The sequence below is a fragment of the Populus alba genome, chromosome 6 (genome assembly GCF_005239225.2).
Source record: "Populus alba chromosome 6, ASM523922v2, whole genome shotgun sequence".
NCBI lineage: Eukaryota > Viridiplantae > Streptophyta > Magnoliopsida > Malpighiales > Salicaceae > Populus > Populus alba.
Window position 1 is genome coordinate 5,216,482 of NC_133289.1, and position 19,512 is coordinate 5,235,993.

Below are 19,512 nucleotides of genomic sequence, written 5' to 3' on the forward strand. Positions count from 1 at the left end.
GTGTGTGTGTGTGTGTGTGTGTGTGTGTGTGTGTGTGTGTGTTAACCTAAATTATGTAGGAAGCACTTTAAAAACCTTGTTAAAGCAATCGGACTCCATCTTCTGATTATGGGAAGGTTTTTTGTGTTTTTAAAGATCATATATTGATTTAACATAAAAAAATAAAAAAATAAAAATAAAAAAAAAAAAGGTTTTTATGCAACTACGTGAATCAGACTCGGTCTGGACACTGAAAGGGATACTTCTGGTTTTTCTCTTGAAAATTTAGCCAAGAATTCAAGTTAGTCTCCATCTTCCATACCTTCCTCAAAGCGTCCACCTCGTTCACAGCATGCTGAATTAGTATCGCCAGCTGGGCAGTCTATTTCTTTACATATAAATACAGGGCACTTGGAATTTCCCTTTTATTCAAAAACTAGCAGATCTCTCTCCTGTGTTTGGAGTGGTGGAAAAGATTAATAATCCATGTCGCCCTTATCTAAAATGTAAATCTTCTAGGCATTAATTATGATTCGGGCCAGGTTAACCAGGGACGAATCAAGCAATGCAACATTATTTTTCAATAATCCTGGAACAAGTGGTTGATACTTGACAGAAGAACTGCAGTGATTACCTCCTCTCATGTTGACATGTTAGGACTTAACTTTGTTTATGTTTCTCATAATAGGATCCCTCTAAATAACGAGATGAACAGCATATTTCGAAGTACGTTAATAAAACGATGAAGTAGTCTTTGTCTCAAAGTTAAAAACACAATTTGTTTACAGGTGGGCTAAAAGAAAAGGTAACAAAAGAACAGAATGGAATGGAATGAGATGGAATTATGAGACGACCAGTAGAACACCGAAATTTTGTGCTGTCCTCTTACCCTTTCTTTACACCTTTCAGGTAGTCTGCCCTTATTCCCCACAAATGCTCTACAACTACTTTCATGTCTGGTCGATCAGATCGGATGGGTGCTGCACACTGGATTGCTAATGTAAACATGCTGTACAGTACCTCCGTGTCGACCTTTTCTTCCATAACCGGATCCACCATGTCCGCTACATTTCCTTCGTTGTACTTCTTAAAGACCTGCACAAATTACCATATGATATGAATGACTTAGTGCTTGGAGGCGAGCTCGCACATATTATACAGAAGGAACAAAAGAACAGTGACAACTGAAATTGGAGCATGACTTTCTCTGTGCCCTAGTTAGCAGCATTTAGGTTTTGAGAAATTCAATTAGCTAGTCACACTGAAAAAAAAAACAAGAATGCTCCGTCGTACTCTTCAAGGAAGAGATGACATACTGTTTTGAAAATACACAAGTTTTCATGGAAATACTCTGTAGGTTGTTAGATATATCCACAGATGTAGAAAAGGGGTCAACACTCAGATAATCCCAGGCAGCAAATTCAGACTCAGTTCAGCAAGAATGCATCCTGGGAGTCCAATTGATCTTTTGCATTGGAATTGCTTGTTAACTGTCCAATATAATCAAGCAGAACTTCCTAATGCAGGTTCAACACTCAATGTTAGCAAAATATCCTTGTGAGAAATAAAACATAAACTACAATATAGATGTCCCCAGTGATTAAGACAACCACATTATTTTAGTTAGCGTTCTCAAATGGTGATGATCAGCACAAGGAAAGCGAAAACATTGGAGATTTGACATGCTTAGAATGGTCCAGCATAACTCTCAATGAGAACCATTGCAATTTGGGCAGGACTCAATCATCATGAAGGCTGATTTCTCACTGTTAGTTGCTTTTGAAGCATGTGCCTGAGATTGGACCAGAACTAAAATTGGCTTCTAGCCACACAAAATGTTGGCCATCTCATTTACAGTGGTCAAGGTCATCATCATCATCATCATCAGCTAATTTGCCAAGGGCTCTCTTCTATGAGGAACGTTTGTCATCCAGGGTGGGGTAATTGCACATGTTTTGACGTCACAATAAGTGCACTAGTAACCACAAAATACACATTATCAATTTAAGATAAGGAAAGCTTACCCATCTCAGTGTCACCCGCTCGTCAGCAGGTTTCCTCGGCTCCACAGGGCGGCGTCCTGTCAGGATTTCTAGAAGTAAAATCCCAAATGAGTACACATCACTCTTGGGGGTAAGTTGATAGGTCCTCATATATTCTGGGTCTAGGTAACCCACTGTCCCTTTCACTTTGGTTGAGATATGAGTTTGATCAGAGTCTACTGGACCCATCCTTGCAAATCCAAAGTCTGCTACTTTAGCTCTCATACTCTCTGTCAACAGAATGTTGGATGACTTCACATCTCGATGGATAATTTGCTTCTCTGTTGTGAGATGCGCAACACAAAAGCAATTAAATAGTTGACAATTATACAATGCAGAGTACAGGCAGTTAAATAGCTTTCAAAAGAAAAGGTACGGATAGCCATGAGATAGATCTATAGGAATATCTGGAAAAGGGGAAGCAGAACATTGTTCCAATTTAACAACAGTTTCGATCAGGGGTATTAAACAGAATCCAATAAGTAAACCCACAAGAAATCTTCAGTTCCAAAAGAGCTCTCTATGTATAACTTGTTAAATCAAATTAGTTCTCCCCAAAATAACAGAGCCACCTGTGCATGTACAAAAGTTCCAACCATGTACATTTGTATGTTTTAAGCACTCTTCTTTGCTTTCCTGGAAAGCCAATATTCAAGTTGAATTGACATTTCAATGCATGAAATTTCTTAGAAATAAAATAACCGACCTGCATATAGATGGAGATAAGTTAATCCATGAGCAACATCAATAGATATTTCAAGCCGCTGGTTGAAATCCAGGATTTTGCCACGCTGGACTGCAAGGAATTTCAGAACTATTAGCATAAAGGTTGTTGTAGATTGAACTTTACCTCTCCTATAATTGCATATGCTTACCATCCAAATGTTCTCTGAGAGTACCATTGGGCACATACTCTGTAATAATAAGCCGTTCATCTCCTTTATCAACATAACCAAGCAACTTCACCAGATTCCGATGATCAATTTTGGCCAGAAGTTCAACTTCACTGCTGAATTCAGTTCGCAAGTTCGCAAAGTATTCCTACATAATGTTTTCATAATAACCAACAGCGGGCTAATCAGAAAAAATGGCAATCATCATGAAGGGTATTACTGCTTACCTTCTTTGCTCGTTTTATGGCAACCACCTGACCGTCATCTAGTTCGGCCTTGTATACAGTTCCAAAGCCTCCTTCTCCTATCTGAAGTGATGGCGAAAAATTACGTGTGGCTCTAGCAACCTCATTCAAATTGAGATGAACTGATCCTAATCTACTGAGTTTTGGAGACTGAGAGAATCTAGAGGGACTAGGCGGCACTTTTTCAGAAGCAGAATTCACATTGAAAGAGGATATTGAATCCGCTGCCAGACCATAATTGAGTGAATAGTCAATTATATCATCCATAAATAGCAAGGAAATTGTATAAGATTAAATACAATGTCACAAAATAGCAAAAAATATGAGAGAGCTAATTCATTGGCTTCCTATTGAACTCCCTAATCATAGAACTGTATATAAATGGTGAACTCCCAAGTTACAACTTAATAGCATCCATGAACTTTAAATATTTGAGATGTAGATTGGATCATTTTAGACTCACTTGACTTTGGATCCTTTTCAAGAACAGTGTGTTTGGTTGCTTTCTCTTTCTTATATAGACAGGGGCAGAGAAAAGTACAACAAATCACAAGAACTCCTGCTGCTCCTATCCCAGCTTTATAGGGGGGTGAAAGAGTTTTCTCTTTTGGAGTGTCCTGACTAAGATCATGACTCGTGGATTCTTCTCTTACCTCCTTTTGCAAAAGACTTCTTTCAGGCTTGAGAGGAGAGTCAGCTGTCAAAACAACAGTACATGAGGAACTTATGTTGACTGTTGACAATTGAATATTGGCTCATTTCATTGAGGTATAAGCTTACAACATTAACATGCTTTACTTCTTAACTAGAAACCAAAACATGAATCTTAGTTCAAGTGCATACCTAATGAAAGATCCAGGTCCAATCCACTGCAGCTACTCCCAAGGTAGTTCTCAAAGGTACAATCATTTAAATCGAAGGAATGCAGGGCCTTGCAAAATGATTCTTTTTCTTTGAGCTCCCCGTTAATGTAGAACAATTCATGACCGTGACAATTTGAATAGGCTATATGATCAGAACCACAAACCTTTGACTGTATCACAAACCCCGAGGCCAGTATAATCCGAAATTGCATCAATAAGAACATAATTAATGCAGCCGTGGCCATCCTCAATAAATAAAAATTGTGATTTATTTCAATCTTTGGGAATTTAAAGATGATGGAAACATTGCAGGATATAGAAAAAACTAAGCTAAATGGACAGAATATACAAAACTGCAACCCCGGAAATCTTAAGAAATTCAAACAATGCAGCTCATACTTTCATGCCCAGCGCATCCAACTCTGTAGCAAATACACAGAAACAAACGAAGCTGGAAGTTCAAAACCCACTGATTTTCGAATTCGTAAGTTCCAGGTACTACAATTTTTTTACAATCACCATGAAACTCGGCTGAATTGCTCAAAACCCACTCCACCAAATCAACAGAAGACAGCAGTCCAGATAAAAAAGTAACTGAAACTTAAAACCCCATAAATACTTCCAGTTCAAGAATTGAAGCTGCTTAAACAGGCAAGTTCAACTTCTAACAAATACCGCAAAAACCAAAAATTGTCTTCAGACCAAGTTCACCAAATTGTTAAAACACTGATGATGACTTTCTAACTCCTCAAAATTTGTTCTAAACAACAGATAAATTCAATCCCTGGCAACAGCCACAGAATCCAACCAAAGTCCTTCACAAACTGATCATCAAACCAACATAATATTCAAAATTCAAACCCCAGTTGCGACAACAGTTACTGATCAAAACCCCAACCTTCCAAAAATAGCAAAAAACTCAAAGTGGAACCAAATTCTCTTCCACCCACCTCACCAAATCATGAACTGAATCAAACCTAGATAAACAGAATAATAACAATAAAAAAACCTCACAATCCAACACCAAAAAACAACATACAACCACAGCAAAGAGCAGAAACAACCATATAAATATCACAACTTACATACAGATAGATAACAGTGGCAAAACCAAACCTGAGGACAAAAAGGCGGCTAATGAGAGAGATGTTTCAGCTGGTTGGGAGAAGCAATAAAAACCAAAGTAAACCTTAAAGAAACAAGCAAAAGACTGTCTGACCGGCCCAGGCCATGTGTTTTTGTTTTGAACAAGGAAAAAAAAAAATTAAAAGCAAAAGGAAGGCCATGGTTGGGTAATTATGTAAATCATGCCACGATTTTTTTATTTTTTTTTTCCTGTCATTGCATGAGACCAAGGTGTTGGCGTTGGACATTATTGACCGTTTGAAAATTCTTGTCATTTGCTTTGATTCCTCCTAACGCGTCCAATCTTCGAGTTTAATCCTCGTCAAATTACTTTCGAAACTTCTTTCTTTATTTATTTCTTTTTTATAACATGGAAATAGCGAATACTAAAAAGCTTTTAACACAAAGCGTCATTTAGGAGTGAAGTTGTACTGTATTTAAAAAAAATTAAATTAAATTAAATTAATATTTTTAAATTATTTTAATGTGTTAATTTTAAAAATAAAAAAAATATTATTTTAATACATTTTTAAATAAAAATTATTTTTAAAAAAACTTTACACTACTATACAAACACGACTAAAATCAAGAAAATGAGTTATTGTGAAAATCAAAATTAACGTAAAACTCAAGCTCTATGTTCTTGTCTGTGGACCCTAATGTCTTTAAGAATATGTTTAGAAACCACGTCAATTCTAGAAATTTCAGATTTTTTTCTCTTCAAAATTCCTGTAGTTTTCTAGAATTGTCTTATTTTTTGTAGAATTACTCCAAGTTTCTAGAAGTATATACAACTTTCTATAGGCCCTTAGATTACGGGGGGTGTTTTGCTGAGTGGTGTAGCCATTATTTTGCTGAATTTTAAAAAAAATTGTTTAAAAAAAATTATTTTTTTTATATTGTTTAAATATATTAATATCAAAAATAATTAGTTTAAAATAATGTTCTTCCTCAATTGATTGTATATGAATTTAAAATATCGTTTAAATATATAGTTTAAATATGTTCTCAATTGATTGTATATGAATTTAGAGATTTGAATTTTATTTGGTTATGATCTCCTTTCTACATTCTCTTTTTTAAATTCTTTTCAGATTAATTTAAAGGTTTAAGAGAGGAAAATGCATTAATTATGATTTAATTTATTGAACTTCACGGTGCTTATAATACATATGGTTATAAAATACCAAAAAAAGGAAACACGTATACTTCCAGACATTAAAAACAAAAAATTAACTCATAGATATAATCAATTATCCATGAAACGAATTTTAATGCCCAAAATAAACAATTAATAAACAAAAACAGATATTTCAAGAATCTCCAACAAGAACACAGATTTTATACACAAATTCATTGCAAGGAATGCAACTGTCATGTTGTGTTTAATCATTTGTGTTTATCCATAATTTAGTAAATATTAATTTACACACGTCACAAGAAACCAAAGATAAAAATATATATATATCAAAAACAATTATTTGATATTATTATCAAACTTAATCCATTTAATTTAACTTTAAAACCTCAAACACCCTATCTAGATAAACACTCTATCAAGATAAAATTTAAAATTAAATAATATAAAAATTATTTTAATATAATCCAATTAATATAATCCAAGTAACTTAATAAGCTCCAAAACAATCTAGATGACTAGCTTGGCTATGACCCGGTCCAGGATCTCAATCATGAGGTTGACTAAGTTATTACAGGCTAGTTAAAATAATATAATTTGATTTGGTTATAAATTGACTCATCAAGTCATTTGGATTCGACCGTATAAATTTCTACTTGATTTTTTTATAAATCAAGCTCGCATCAAATTTTATATCAATTGAATTTTAAGTTATTTTTTCAAGTCAAATTAGATTTAATAACATCCATAAATAGCATGATAAACAAAATTATTCATCCAGAAGAAAAATAAATAGATGCTTGACTATTTATATGAATGTATACAAAAGAAGTAATGATCACCTTTAATCAATATTTTCTTACTTTATACTTAAATTTGATATTAACAGTAAATATTAAAATTATTAAACCTAACTGGATTTATATAGTTGAGTGAGTTTGGGCGGTTCAAATAACATTATTTTATTTTAAAAAATTAAAATAATATTATTTTATTTTTTTAAAATGAAATAAATCGATTGATCTAGAAGATAACTTGATTTACGGGATTGTCCATGGAAGCGTAGAAATGATTTCTCGTGCGTTTGAACATGTTGCCAACCATTGATATTTTTGTAGTCTATGCAAGCTCTTCAAAAGTTTGTGTGTGAAAGCGTCACTGCACCGATATGTGACTTGACATAGATGACAATTACCTTCACTCTCGGCAGATGTGGTGAGAAGAAGCACGGCGCAACAAAAACCTGCAAAATCTGAATGCCATGGTTTTTATTATTATTATTATTATTATTAAGAGATTCGCCACTCCAAAACCTAGATGAATCTAAAAATAATTAAAAAAATTAAAATAATATTATTTTGATAAAAATTATTATAAAAAAATAATAAACTATAATAACATATGCACAGCTAAGGTCGAGATTGTTCGGGAACACGATGCAAATCATGTTATTTAAAAATTCAATTTTTCTTGCTAAATTTTTTTTTTTTTTTAATTTTTATGATGTGCTAAACTTAAAAATAATTTTTAAAAAATAAAAAATATATTATTTTAATATAAAAAATACTTTAAAAAACAACTATAATCACACTTCCAAACCGACAAAACTCTACCGTGTGTATCGCCCCATGAGTCATGAATTATCTTCTCATAAAAAATAAATTCAAGCATAGAAATCTTTAATATTCTTGGTCAAGTCTTGAGAACCTGCGATCACTCACCCTCCGATGAAATTTGTGAGTGCATTACTGAAAACACCTCTGTAGTCTAAACTATATGTTTTCTTTTCTTGTAAGTTATGGTGATGTGGTGGATGTAATTGTCATTACCGTATAAATACAGATGAAGGGTCAATAAAAATACCCAATTAAAAAACGAGGGCATGGAAGCAACACACAAGTTGTCCTAGAAAATTCTAAGAAAAGGCAAGTCTCGGGCAAACCCCTCGACAAAAGTCCAACCAAACCAGACAATGTGATCAAAGTCAAACCAAGGTAACTAAAAGCATTGAGGCACCTCAATTAATTAACAAATAAATAAAAATTGGAAAACCATAGCGGTAACAAATACAATTTTTATTGATAAAACCACACAATAATCATTCATTTGCATCTAATCTCATCATCTTGGATCATATCCCGTCATGTCTAACATTTTCTTATTCATTTGCAATATCTATAACACCATCAACATTTATTAGCTTCACATTGACTATAATAATAGGATATCCAAACATATGATATCGAGTTCTATAATAAATTATCATTTACTATATAAATTAATTAATTATATTATTTCTACACAAGATACTATAACATATATAAATTTAAGACTTTAGATTTATATATTTTCAACACATCATGCATCATTACACTACCATAATTAGTCATTAATATTAGATAATTAAATCTTGTTACAAATCAAAATAAAATGTCTATAAATTACAACCCTAAAAAATTAATTATGCAACTTTTTAATCCATAACTACCTAAGTCTAACATAAAAAATAACAATTAGTGACTACTCTCGATAAACTTGGGAGGTACCTGTAAATAAAATCAATTTCATTTATAAGAGGGTGTTTGAGAGTGTGGTAGCGGTTGCTTTTCAAATAGCTTTTCGTGCCGAAAAACATGCAAATAATGTTTTTTCATTTTTTAAAAATCATTTTTGATATCAGCACATCAAAACGATCCAAAAAGTACAAACCGCACTCAATTTTAGCAAAAAAAAAATTAAAATTTTTCAAAAAGCAGGTTCAACCTCAATGCCAAACACCCTCTTATTATTATTAAGTCTTGCGGATTAATAATTTATTTAGGCTTTAAGTAATATCTCAATTTTCTATTAGACATTGTTAAAACCATTCTTTCATATCATTTAACAATTTATTATTATGTTGATCCATTTAATCTAAGACTAATCTCACAATACTCATGAATTAATTAATCATTTCGATGTTTCCATATAGAGGCCAAGCATCTGGTATTCCTTCATAAACATCAAACAATATGGCAAACTCATTATGGTTATTAATCAATTATGCAAATATATTATGGTTGCCAATAAATCTAGTATTCCTAATTGGAAACCAATCATCTGGTATTCCTTCATGAATATCACTCAATTTGGTAGATCTATTATAATTGTCAATCAATCTGACATTCTTAATTAGAAATCAATCAATTTGGTATTCTCACTTGAATACCAATCAATCCAGAAAATATAAAATTCTTTTCTCTCCAATTAAACTATCAAATATCACAATTATACATTTCATAAACTAGCAATTCACCATTAAAATAACAAGAAGTTTATAAAGAAAAGTTTACAACAAAGTATCGAATACCTACTTCAATGATATCTCTTATTTTGGCATGTTTTCAACTAATTATTACTATATAAAAAAATACTCCTTAATAATCATAACATCTATTATAATTCTATTTAGTTATTCATTCATAACTAAATATTTTTTAACTTATATGATACAATTTCTATTATCATATAATTATTTAACATCTAACTCTTTCTTTGTTATAATATTAACCATATCATTCCTAGAAAAAGATATATTTCTTTTTTAAATCATCATCATTATATCATAAATCATTAGTTAAACAAAAATCAACTTAATTACAAGCTAGCTCATAATTTTTTCAATTTTCACTCAATTTTTACAGTATTCCCATTCACATAAAGGTTTTATTACTTAAAAATCATGGGTATTCTTTTAAATTCCAAAATCTTCCTTAATATTTCTTTACATAATATTTGAAATCTCAAAATTCTTTCTTATTTTAGTTTACATTGGCCGGCACCAACATCATCTTTACCCTAGGTTTTTTTCTCTTTCGTGTTCATTATTTGGCTAACTCAATCTCATTTTATATTGTTTTAGTTACATCTAAATGAACATGAATTCTATTTCATCTTGCTTTAATCACAAACGAAACCACAACTCACTTTATATAATTCGTCATTTCCCTAAAGGCATTAAATTTATAAAACATAAAAAAAATTATATTTTATCATATAAAAATAGAACCATTCATCAAAATTATTATTCATATAATCAATTATCACAATTACAATATAATTTACAAGAATAACACAAATGCATTAAATCTTCCTTTTTGTCTCTCAATAGCCGGGCCCCTAGGACTTCACAACTCATTAATTTGTTTTTTGTTATTTCAACGTAATTTTACTTCTATTACACTCTACAATAGTCTTAGGAGTCAAATTTCAAAGAAATATCTTTTCCTCAAATTTCTATTATGAACCCTAACCTAATTCTCTCTTAAGTTTGCTTGAAACTACTTGAATTCTTCTTAAACTTGAATAAATGGGTTCTAAACACCTTACTTTGTGAAAAATTGAATTTCAAAATGCAACAAGTTGAGATTCCTAGCACTCTCCCTTTTCCTTCTTCGAACTCTTACTATTCCTTTTCTAAAACCCTTACTCTCTCTTTAAATCCCTCTTTCAAATGATTAGTTTAAATATTTATTTATTTTTTAATCTTCTTTGTACCTTTTCCATAGTCGATTTTATGGGATTTGTTTTAAGGAAGAAGTAAAGAAAAAGGAACATGGGAGGAAAGTATTGTTTCCTTTTGTTGTTGGCTTTCTTAAAAAGAGAGAGGGGTTGATTTTATTTTTTATTCCTTTCATGTCCTTTTCTCCTATTTTTTTTAATTTATCTCAGGTAATTCCTTCCATTCCGATATATCTCAATACTAAATTTAACTGAAATTTTCAATATTTTTATTTCATCCTCTTAAACTCTTATTTCCCAAATTATTTTATTCATTTTCTATTTCATTTAACTATACTATAATTTCTATCATTCATAATCGTTTTATAAATTTATAACGAAGCACCTTTAATCTCTTTGTTTTTTATTCATGTACATTTGAACATATTATAATCATCATTTATCTTATTTTTTCTAAAAAAATTTTCATTTTTTATTCTTTTTTTTATATATATATATAAATTCAATTTATCCCAAGGCTGACATGTTATGTTTAGCCATCAAATTTAATACTTTCTCTCAAGCAACCCTAGGAATGGAAATTGAAAATACAAAACAAATTAGTTGGTCTTCTCTCTCAAAATATCTCTTATTTGTTCTATTGTACAAGCAAAATAGAAAGAAAAAAAAATTAATCATATCCTACAAAGAATAAAGGTTGATTCTTGACACTTTGAATGAGTTAGTCGAGGCTAGGCATTTAGTATTAGTCTCTTTGCTTCTAACTATACTCTTGCATATGAATATAAAGTTGAAGAGAAAAATAGATAATGTAGCTCTATTTGGTAGCTCATAAAAAAGAAAAGAAAAGAACAAAGCACGAATTAAGAAATTAAGCTTAGTTAAATCAAAGGAAACAAAATGAAAGATTCACCATACCTTCTACCATCTTCAACTAGTTAAATCGAAGCTCTAAGATGGAGAAGATTAGAAAAATAGTTGAATTAACAGATTAAGAAATTTAATTTTAAATTATGGTTTAGTAAACAAATAGAATTCATGAAAATTTAGCCAAACAAACAAAATCTATTGTATGAGTGACCAATCATTAATTTGATGATTCCAGTTATAGGGGCAAAATGGGTAAAAGAATCATATCAAGTGCTACATGGCAAACATATAATATTTTTAATATTTTTTGGATAGCAACTAATGGTATTAAATAAAATTAGATGTAAATTGAAAATAATTGTATAAATAATAGGATGCAAAGTGTAAAAATATGAGAAAATGAGAGGTGTAAAACAATAATAGTAGCAGCACCAATATCACCCCCTAAATCCCTCATCCCTCGAGCTCAGGCCCTTCCCATCCCCTTTCCCACGGTAGGTTAGTTGAATAAATCAAGCCATAATAACAGCGAGCTCGAGCTCGACTCCCAAAGCCCTCTATCGTCAACCTCGTCCACCAAGCTCTAGCTCACCAGTCCCATGGCAAATCAAATTAAGAAAGATGAAGATAAAAAAAAAAACAAAGAACTAAAACAACATTGTCTCATGAAGTGGGAGGAGCCTAACAAATGAGCAAAACGATTTGCATTGACATTTTGTTTAAAATTAAAGAAACATAACAAAAACACAAAATACCATTCTAATAGGTAATGTTTTGTGATGTAACAACAGTAATTTAGCCATCCTCTTTTATAAATAGTTAATTAATTTGGTTCCAAAGAACAGCATTTTGTTCATAAACAAAGTGTTAACCCATTATAATCCTTTTCTTGACCGAAAGCAAGTCAAACATAGCACAATATAATTTGCTATATTTTTGCATGCGTCAAGTTCAAGAACGCACGGAATCGTTAGTCTGATATATATATATATATATTCTCCGCCTATTAAAATATTTTTCAATCAACTTGTATATATCAAGGTTCAAATTTAAAAAATAAGAAAAGTGAGCGGACCTTTATAATTATAAAATCTAGTCTTGTAGGTCACGTAATGATGCATACTTGAAGAAAAGAAATTTGCCAAAATTTGGGTCTCGAGAGTCAATAATAGATTTATAAATAGAATAGTGACTGAGGAGCCAAATTGTGAAGTTAACTTAAATTAATAATAATCAACTCATCTCGTACCTTCACGAAAAACAACAAGGAAATTAAAAGTGAGTAGAAAAATCAAAAAAATTATTAAACCAAGAAAATTAGAAGAAAAAAAAACCAAAAAAACCGAATCGTGAAAAAAAACGATTAAAATTTTTAAAAAATCAACCGGTTCGGTTTTATAAGCCTGAAACCAAAAAAATCAAACCGAACCCAAACAAAGAAAATAGAAAAAAACCGAGTTAAACTGAAAAAACCTAGTCAAACTGGTTGAATCGGTTTTTGTCCTTGAAAAAACGAACCGAATGGAAACCAATTGGTTTAAACCGGTTTCGGTTTGTATTTTTTTAAATTTAATTTAGTTATTTTTTTAATAAAAAACAAACTGAATCAAAAATAATCGGAGAACTGGTAGATTAGGTTTTCATTTGAAAGCCTAATAACGACTCACATGGTTTTGAATATGCCACCAATTACTATTTAATGTATAAGAAAATTATATCATATTCCTTTAGTTGCAAGTATACAAAATTATATTACTATAAATAACTAATATCTTATATAAATAAAATTATTAGATATGCGGAGGGCTTAAGGAAAAGCTTCAATAACCATGGGGGAAACTGTCTAAAAAACAATAGGACTAAATTTAAAATGATAAGATTACTAAGGACTGTTATGAGCATTTTAAAGATCTTGAGGAGCAGTTGCCCACTTTTCTCTTTCATGTAAGTCTGCGCATGGATCCAAGTCATATTTATCAAACCGAAGCGCCTTAGGTGGATTCTAAACAAATTTTATTGACTTCACAAAATAGAATTTCCACCATAAGATTTTCCGTTGCTTAGTTTTATTCCTCATTTTTACATAATTCGTTAAATTAACAAAAAAATATTGCTTGAATTTATTAAAAAAAACATTTAAAGGTTTGAGTGGATTTCCAAGCATTGGAACTGTACTCAATTCCGATAATATTACCACCAAAGAAAAAAATAAGAAAAAATAATGAGAGGACTCCCTTCAAAAATTCTCTTTTTTAGAATCTATATATTCATTAATTTTTTAAAGATATCAAAAATAAGCTATTAAATGAGGATTTAAAATATAATTTTATATTATTTTCTAACACATTTTTTTAAATAAAAATCTTTTAAACTTGAAACTTGAATATACTCGCACTAATTTATACTATTAATTAAATTTTAATTAAAAGAAAGAATAAAAATAATAAAATTTAAATTTATGATCGTTTAATTACTAAGACTATGATATTTTATCAAGAAATTATCATAACTTAGAAACTTGAATTATTAGATGAAGATCTCATTATATAATTTTATATAATTTTCTAATAGAATAATCCAAAGTATTAGATTAACATATATATTATAGAGCTACTAGATTTAATTAGTTTAACTAAAGGTAGATTTATTTTATTTAAAAAAAAATTAACTAGATTCTCATTGAAAACAAAAGAGGCAATCTTCCAACTTAATTAAAAAACTATATGATTGATCCTGGCGCACTCAACCACCCAATACTGCCTCCACAAAAAAAAATCTAGAAAAGAGTTGCATTTCTTTTTTAGAATTCCATTTAGTCACATCAATTTTGCAAGAAACAGTAATTTTTTAACTCTCTTTATATATACACTAGATGCCATTCCTGCGCGATGCCGCGAGCTTGTGACATGCTTATATGTTATCGTAGATTTGTGGAAAAAAAATTATATGAAGAAAAATTGTTGCAATCCACAATGTTTTCAAGAAAAAAACCACAAAGCTAGATCATTAACCAAATTAATATTTAAAAAATTAAATTAACAGAAATATTTTTGGAAAAAAATCATAACAAAAAAACCGAAAGGAAAAAAAAAACATGTAAGGAAACACTATAGATTTGCTATAGTGTTTCTTAAGGAAATCTACAGTTGTAATTATCAATTAGCTCAATATTAAAAATAATAAAATCGATAAAGATAATTTTTAAAAAAATCATAATAAAAAAATTATATGGGGAAACACTGTAGTAATCACAGTGTTTAAAAGAAAAAAAACTACGAAGCTAAATTTTCAACTGGCTCAATATGAAAAAAAAAAATCAACAAAGACAATTCTGAAAAAAAAAAATTCATAAAAAAAAGGAAAAAAAAAATATAGGGAAACACTTTAATAATCCACAGTGTTTTAAAGAAAAAAAACTGTAGAGCTAAATTTTTAACTAGCTCCATGTTAAAAAAAAATCAACAAAAACAATTCTGAAAAAAAAAAAACAAAAAAAATGAAAAAAGAAGAAGAAGAAGAAGAAGATAATTTTGAAAAAAAAATAGAAAAAAAACATGTGGAAGAAGTTAAAGCTGAATTCTCAACCAGCCCAATATTAAAAAAAACATCAACAAAGATAATTTTTAAAAAACACATGTGGGGAAACATTGTAGCAAAACAAAAACTATGTGGGGAAACATTGTAATAATCCACGGTGTTTTAAAAAAAAAACTATGAAGCAAAATCGACAAAGATCATTTTGAAAAATAAAAAGAAAAAAATTCATAAAAAAAAACATGTATGGAAACATTCTAGTAATTCATAATGTTTTTTTTTTTAAAAAACTACAAAATTAAATTTTCAACCAGTTCAATATTTAAAAAAATCGATAAAAATAATTTAAAAAAATATATAAAAAAAGAAGAAGACAATCTTGAAAAAAAAACATCTAAAGCCCAAAAAAATAAAAAAAATATATGGGAAAAAAAAACTAAAAGAAGAAGAAGAAGAAGCAGCATGTAGCGTGGGGAAAGCTAGAATACTTTCCCTGCGCCTTTTAGAGGGTGTTTGGGAGTGTGGTAGCGGTTGCTTTTGAAATAGTTTTTCATGCCGAAAAGCATGCCAATAATATTTTTTTATTTTTTAAAAAATTATTTTTGACATCAGGACATCAAAACGATCCAAAAGGTACAAACCGCACTTAATTTTAATAAAAAAAAAAATTTGAATTTTGGTGAAAAGCCGGTTTGGCCGCAATGCCAAACGGGCTGTTAGATTATTAGTATTGACTTTAGTCGAGAGTGGCCCAGTAGTTTTCAAGTTAGGTTTAAACTGAATTATTTGCCATGAGAATCCAAGATCACAGGCCACATCTCCAAACACATCATTAAAATCGTAAATGGCAATTCTGAAGTTTTGCATCCTTAGGCCTTCATTATTTTTAAGAGTTCGAATTTACACTCTTTGAATGCTGGTCATGATATAAATTTCATCTTTTTACTGCCAGTTAAAATGAGATTTGTGAGATATAGCATTTAGCAACTAATATTATTGACCCAATACTGCCAGTTAAAATACACATAGTTTTTTTTTATGCAAAATTAAAAAATGATTCTAAACATACATGATACAAAAAGTTATTTCAAAATAAAAATTAACTAGAAATCACCAATCCCAACATACTCTAAATCGTGCTAAATTAAGTTTTTATATTCTAGCACAAGAATATAAAATCTCACACTCATTACACTTACATATATTCAATTATCTTAGTACTATTGAGTGAGTTATAAATATTATAATTTTCAATTATATAATCTATTATTTGAGAGAGTAAATCTTGTTTGTAAACAAATCATAATTATAAAACATCCAAGAGTTTAGATAAACTCTTGGCATTTGCGATGTATTGTCACTAAGAGAAAAATCTTGAAGAGTAAACATCTTCAAGTGAAGTAATTGCTTGGTATGGATTCACCAAGGATATTATGTCTTATACTTGGATTAGCAAATGAGTATAATACTCAAGTACAGTTGGTATTTGAGGTGTGGATGTAAACTTACTGAACCACGTTAAAAACAATGTTTGCAATCTCTTTTCTCTTATCTTTTTACTTTAAACATTTTAATTATATTGATGGTAATTGTGTTGTATGTTTTTAGAGTGTGTTTGGCACCGCGTTCCAAAAAAAAATTTAATTTGTTTTTGCTTAAAATAAATTTTTTTAATTTTTTTAGATTGTTTTGATGTGCTGATGTTAAAAATAATTTAAAAAAATAAAAAACTTCATTGTAATGTATTTCTAAGTGAAAAACACTTTAAACCGCCACCACCACCACAATATCAAATAAGCCCTTAGTGTAGGGGTGTGCAAAAAAACCGAAAAACCGAGTAAACCGATAAAAAATTAACCGAAAAAACCGAACCGAAAAATAAAACCGATTAAACCGATTAGATTATGTAGGAAAAACCCCGGTTCGGTTCGGTCTTCGGTTTTACAGTGCAAAAACCGGATGAACCGGACCGAACCGGACCGGTTAAAAAAAAAAAGGGTCCCTGCGCCCTAGTATAAAAGAAAATGTTGCTGCCCACGTCGCGCCCCTCTTTTCTCTTCTCTTCAGTCTTCAGTTCTTCACTTCACTCTCCAAGAGTAGCCGCCTCCCTCTCTAAAACAAAACGCGATCTCCCCCAACAGACCCATCACCCCAGGACAGATTTACCTTTCTTCCCCCGATCGTTTCCTTCATCTCCTCCTTCCAGCAGCGGTTTCTTGGCCTCTTCTTGCTTCTTAGCTGGTAATCTATTTTTTTTCTCAAAAATATCCTAACTGTGTTGAACTGAAACATGGGTTATTGTTTCTTAGATTGATTTGCTGTTGATTTTGGGACTTCTGTTCAGCGTACTCATGAGACCATTGTTTTGTATTTTTTTTTGTATATGATTCCTTAAAAATGATTATATATGAAATACCCATCAAGATCTTGCCTAAACTCAGCAGACATGTTGGCAAAATCTGATTCGTAAGTGGCTATTCCATTTCAATGACTTTTGACGTTAGTAAGATGATGTAAGCTTGTTTTATAGAAACAAAGAGTCAAATGGTGTTTTAGGAAGCAAATTTAAGTGATAATTATTGCTTAGTGTCACGGTGTAATTGCTTAATTCAATTCAAATGTAAGCTTGTTTCATTGTAGTTGTTTTATTTTTTTATTAATTCAAGCAACAGCACAAGACACAAGTAATGATATCGATTCCTCTTTTTTATAATCCTGAGGGCACGCACTTCTTGGGTTTCATGTCTTCTTTTCCTGTGAAGAGAAGAGTTCATCCATTCACCACGAAGAAATGATTAAAGAAAGTTGCATTTCAATATTGGGATTTGATTAAACTATAACTAAAAGGAAATCCACCCCTCTCCTTTCCTTTCCATGATTTTAAATTCCTTTAATTCTCGTTCAAGAAGAAAAAGAATTGCCAATATTTTGTAGTTTTTTCTTCTTTAAATATGGTTGACCCCACCACCTTTCAGTGTGAGAATAGTTCCAAAAGCAACTGGGAACAAAGTAGCCAATCAAGGAGCTTGATTTTACTTCCTTTTTTCACCGTGCGAAATGACATGCATGGGGATAGCCTCTGTTAGATTTTCTCTAAGATAGATTTTGTTTTCACCAGTGTAATAAGTAAAGAAAATGGTAACAACGTACGTAATAGCAGTTGCATTTTCTCATATGCAAGAAGAAAGTATTCTTATAAAACCAGGCTAGTTAATTTCCTAAATAAATGTAATTAATTAAAACATGTTCTAATGGCAGCTAAACCATTTCCTCAAAGGGAGTTCTTGAGTTCCAATCTGGAATCTCGAAGCCTCTTAATTGACAGCCATTTCTTACATTGAACTCTCCCTCTCCTTTTCTTTCATTTCTTTTTACTTTCCTGCAATTTTAACATTTGCGATCATTTAATTGAATCTTCTTCTCTCTCGAGAATGTACTGCTACATGCCATCTTATTATCCGGTGATTTTCCTTGAATGCAGCAAAATCTCAATAAATGTTCTTCATGTGAAGAATAATTAATCGTTATGTTGGTCTGCTACAAAGAGATGTATTGTGTTGATTTTTGCTGCTGTTGCTATGTTGATTTCTGCTTGTTGTTGTTTTGTTTGATTCTGTTGATGTTGATTCTAGATTATGAATTTCAGGAATCAAAGTGCAGTGCTCTTGAAGTGCTTTTTTATTGAGATGATGTGCACATGAAGATTTATTTTTTGTGGCTTGGAGTGTTTTATGATAATGTTATTTTGTTGTTTTTTTGTTAAGCCCTTTGAGGCATGATTGTATTTGTAATTTGGATTTTAACTTATTGGTGTGTGATTGTGAGTGTGTGTTATTTATTTAAACTTTTTGGAAGTAGAAAAATATTAGTAAGTTAAAAAATATATGAACACAAGATTGACACTAATAATTTAATATAAATGAATATTTAATGGCCAAAAAATTAATAAACATAAGATTGATAATAATAATTTAATAACAATTGAATATTTAAGGGTAAAGAAATTAAATATATTTGGAATCTTCAAAGAAAATCAGATAATAACAAATTTAATTGTAAGCCCACTAGAAATCATTTAGAAGTCCATTAAAAAGCCCATTAAAAAGCCCAAAAAATACATATAGGTTTTGTCCGGTTTTTTGGCTTAAAAACCGACCGGGAAACCGGACCGGAACGGCCGGTTTGGGCCGGGTCCGGTTCGGTTTCGGGTGTCTTTTTTTTTTTTTTTTTTCGGTTTGGTTGCTTTTTTTTGATATTAACTATAACTAAAAGGAAATCCACCCCTCTCCTTTCCTTTTCCATGATGATGTTTTAAAATTCCTT

General features: G+C 30.7%; 1 protein-coding gene across 2 annotated transcripts; it reads right to left on the reverse strand.

The window, feature by feature from the left end:
- Positions 1–698: 698 nt before the first annotated feature.
- LOC118032604 (calmodulin-binding receptor-like cytoplasmic kinase 3) lies at positions 699–5,398 on the reverse strand. Of its 2 annotated transcripts, none has more exons than XM_035037348.2 (8): positions 5,139–5,398; positions 4,003–4,999; positions 3,623–3,856; positions 3,142–3,383; positions 2,897–3,062; positions 2,728–2,817; positions 2,004–2,302; positions 699–1,074 (listed from the first exon to the last, which is right to left on the reverse strand). In XM_035037348.2, exons 2-8 carry the CDS (start codon positions 4,265–4,267, stop codon positions 865–867), a joined length of 1,506 nt encoding a protein of 501 aa, XP_034893239.1. In that variant the 5' UTR covers positions 4,268–4,999; positions 5,139–5,398; the 3' UTR covers positions 699–864. The 2 variants fall into 2 exon arrangements, with proteins under 2 accessions (XP_034893239.1, XP_034893240.1); XM_035037349.2 differs by having other exon boundaries at positions 5,108–5,398.
- Between the last annotated feature and the right edge of the window lie 14,114 nt (positions 5,399–19,512).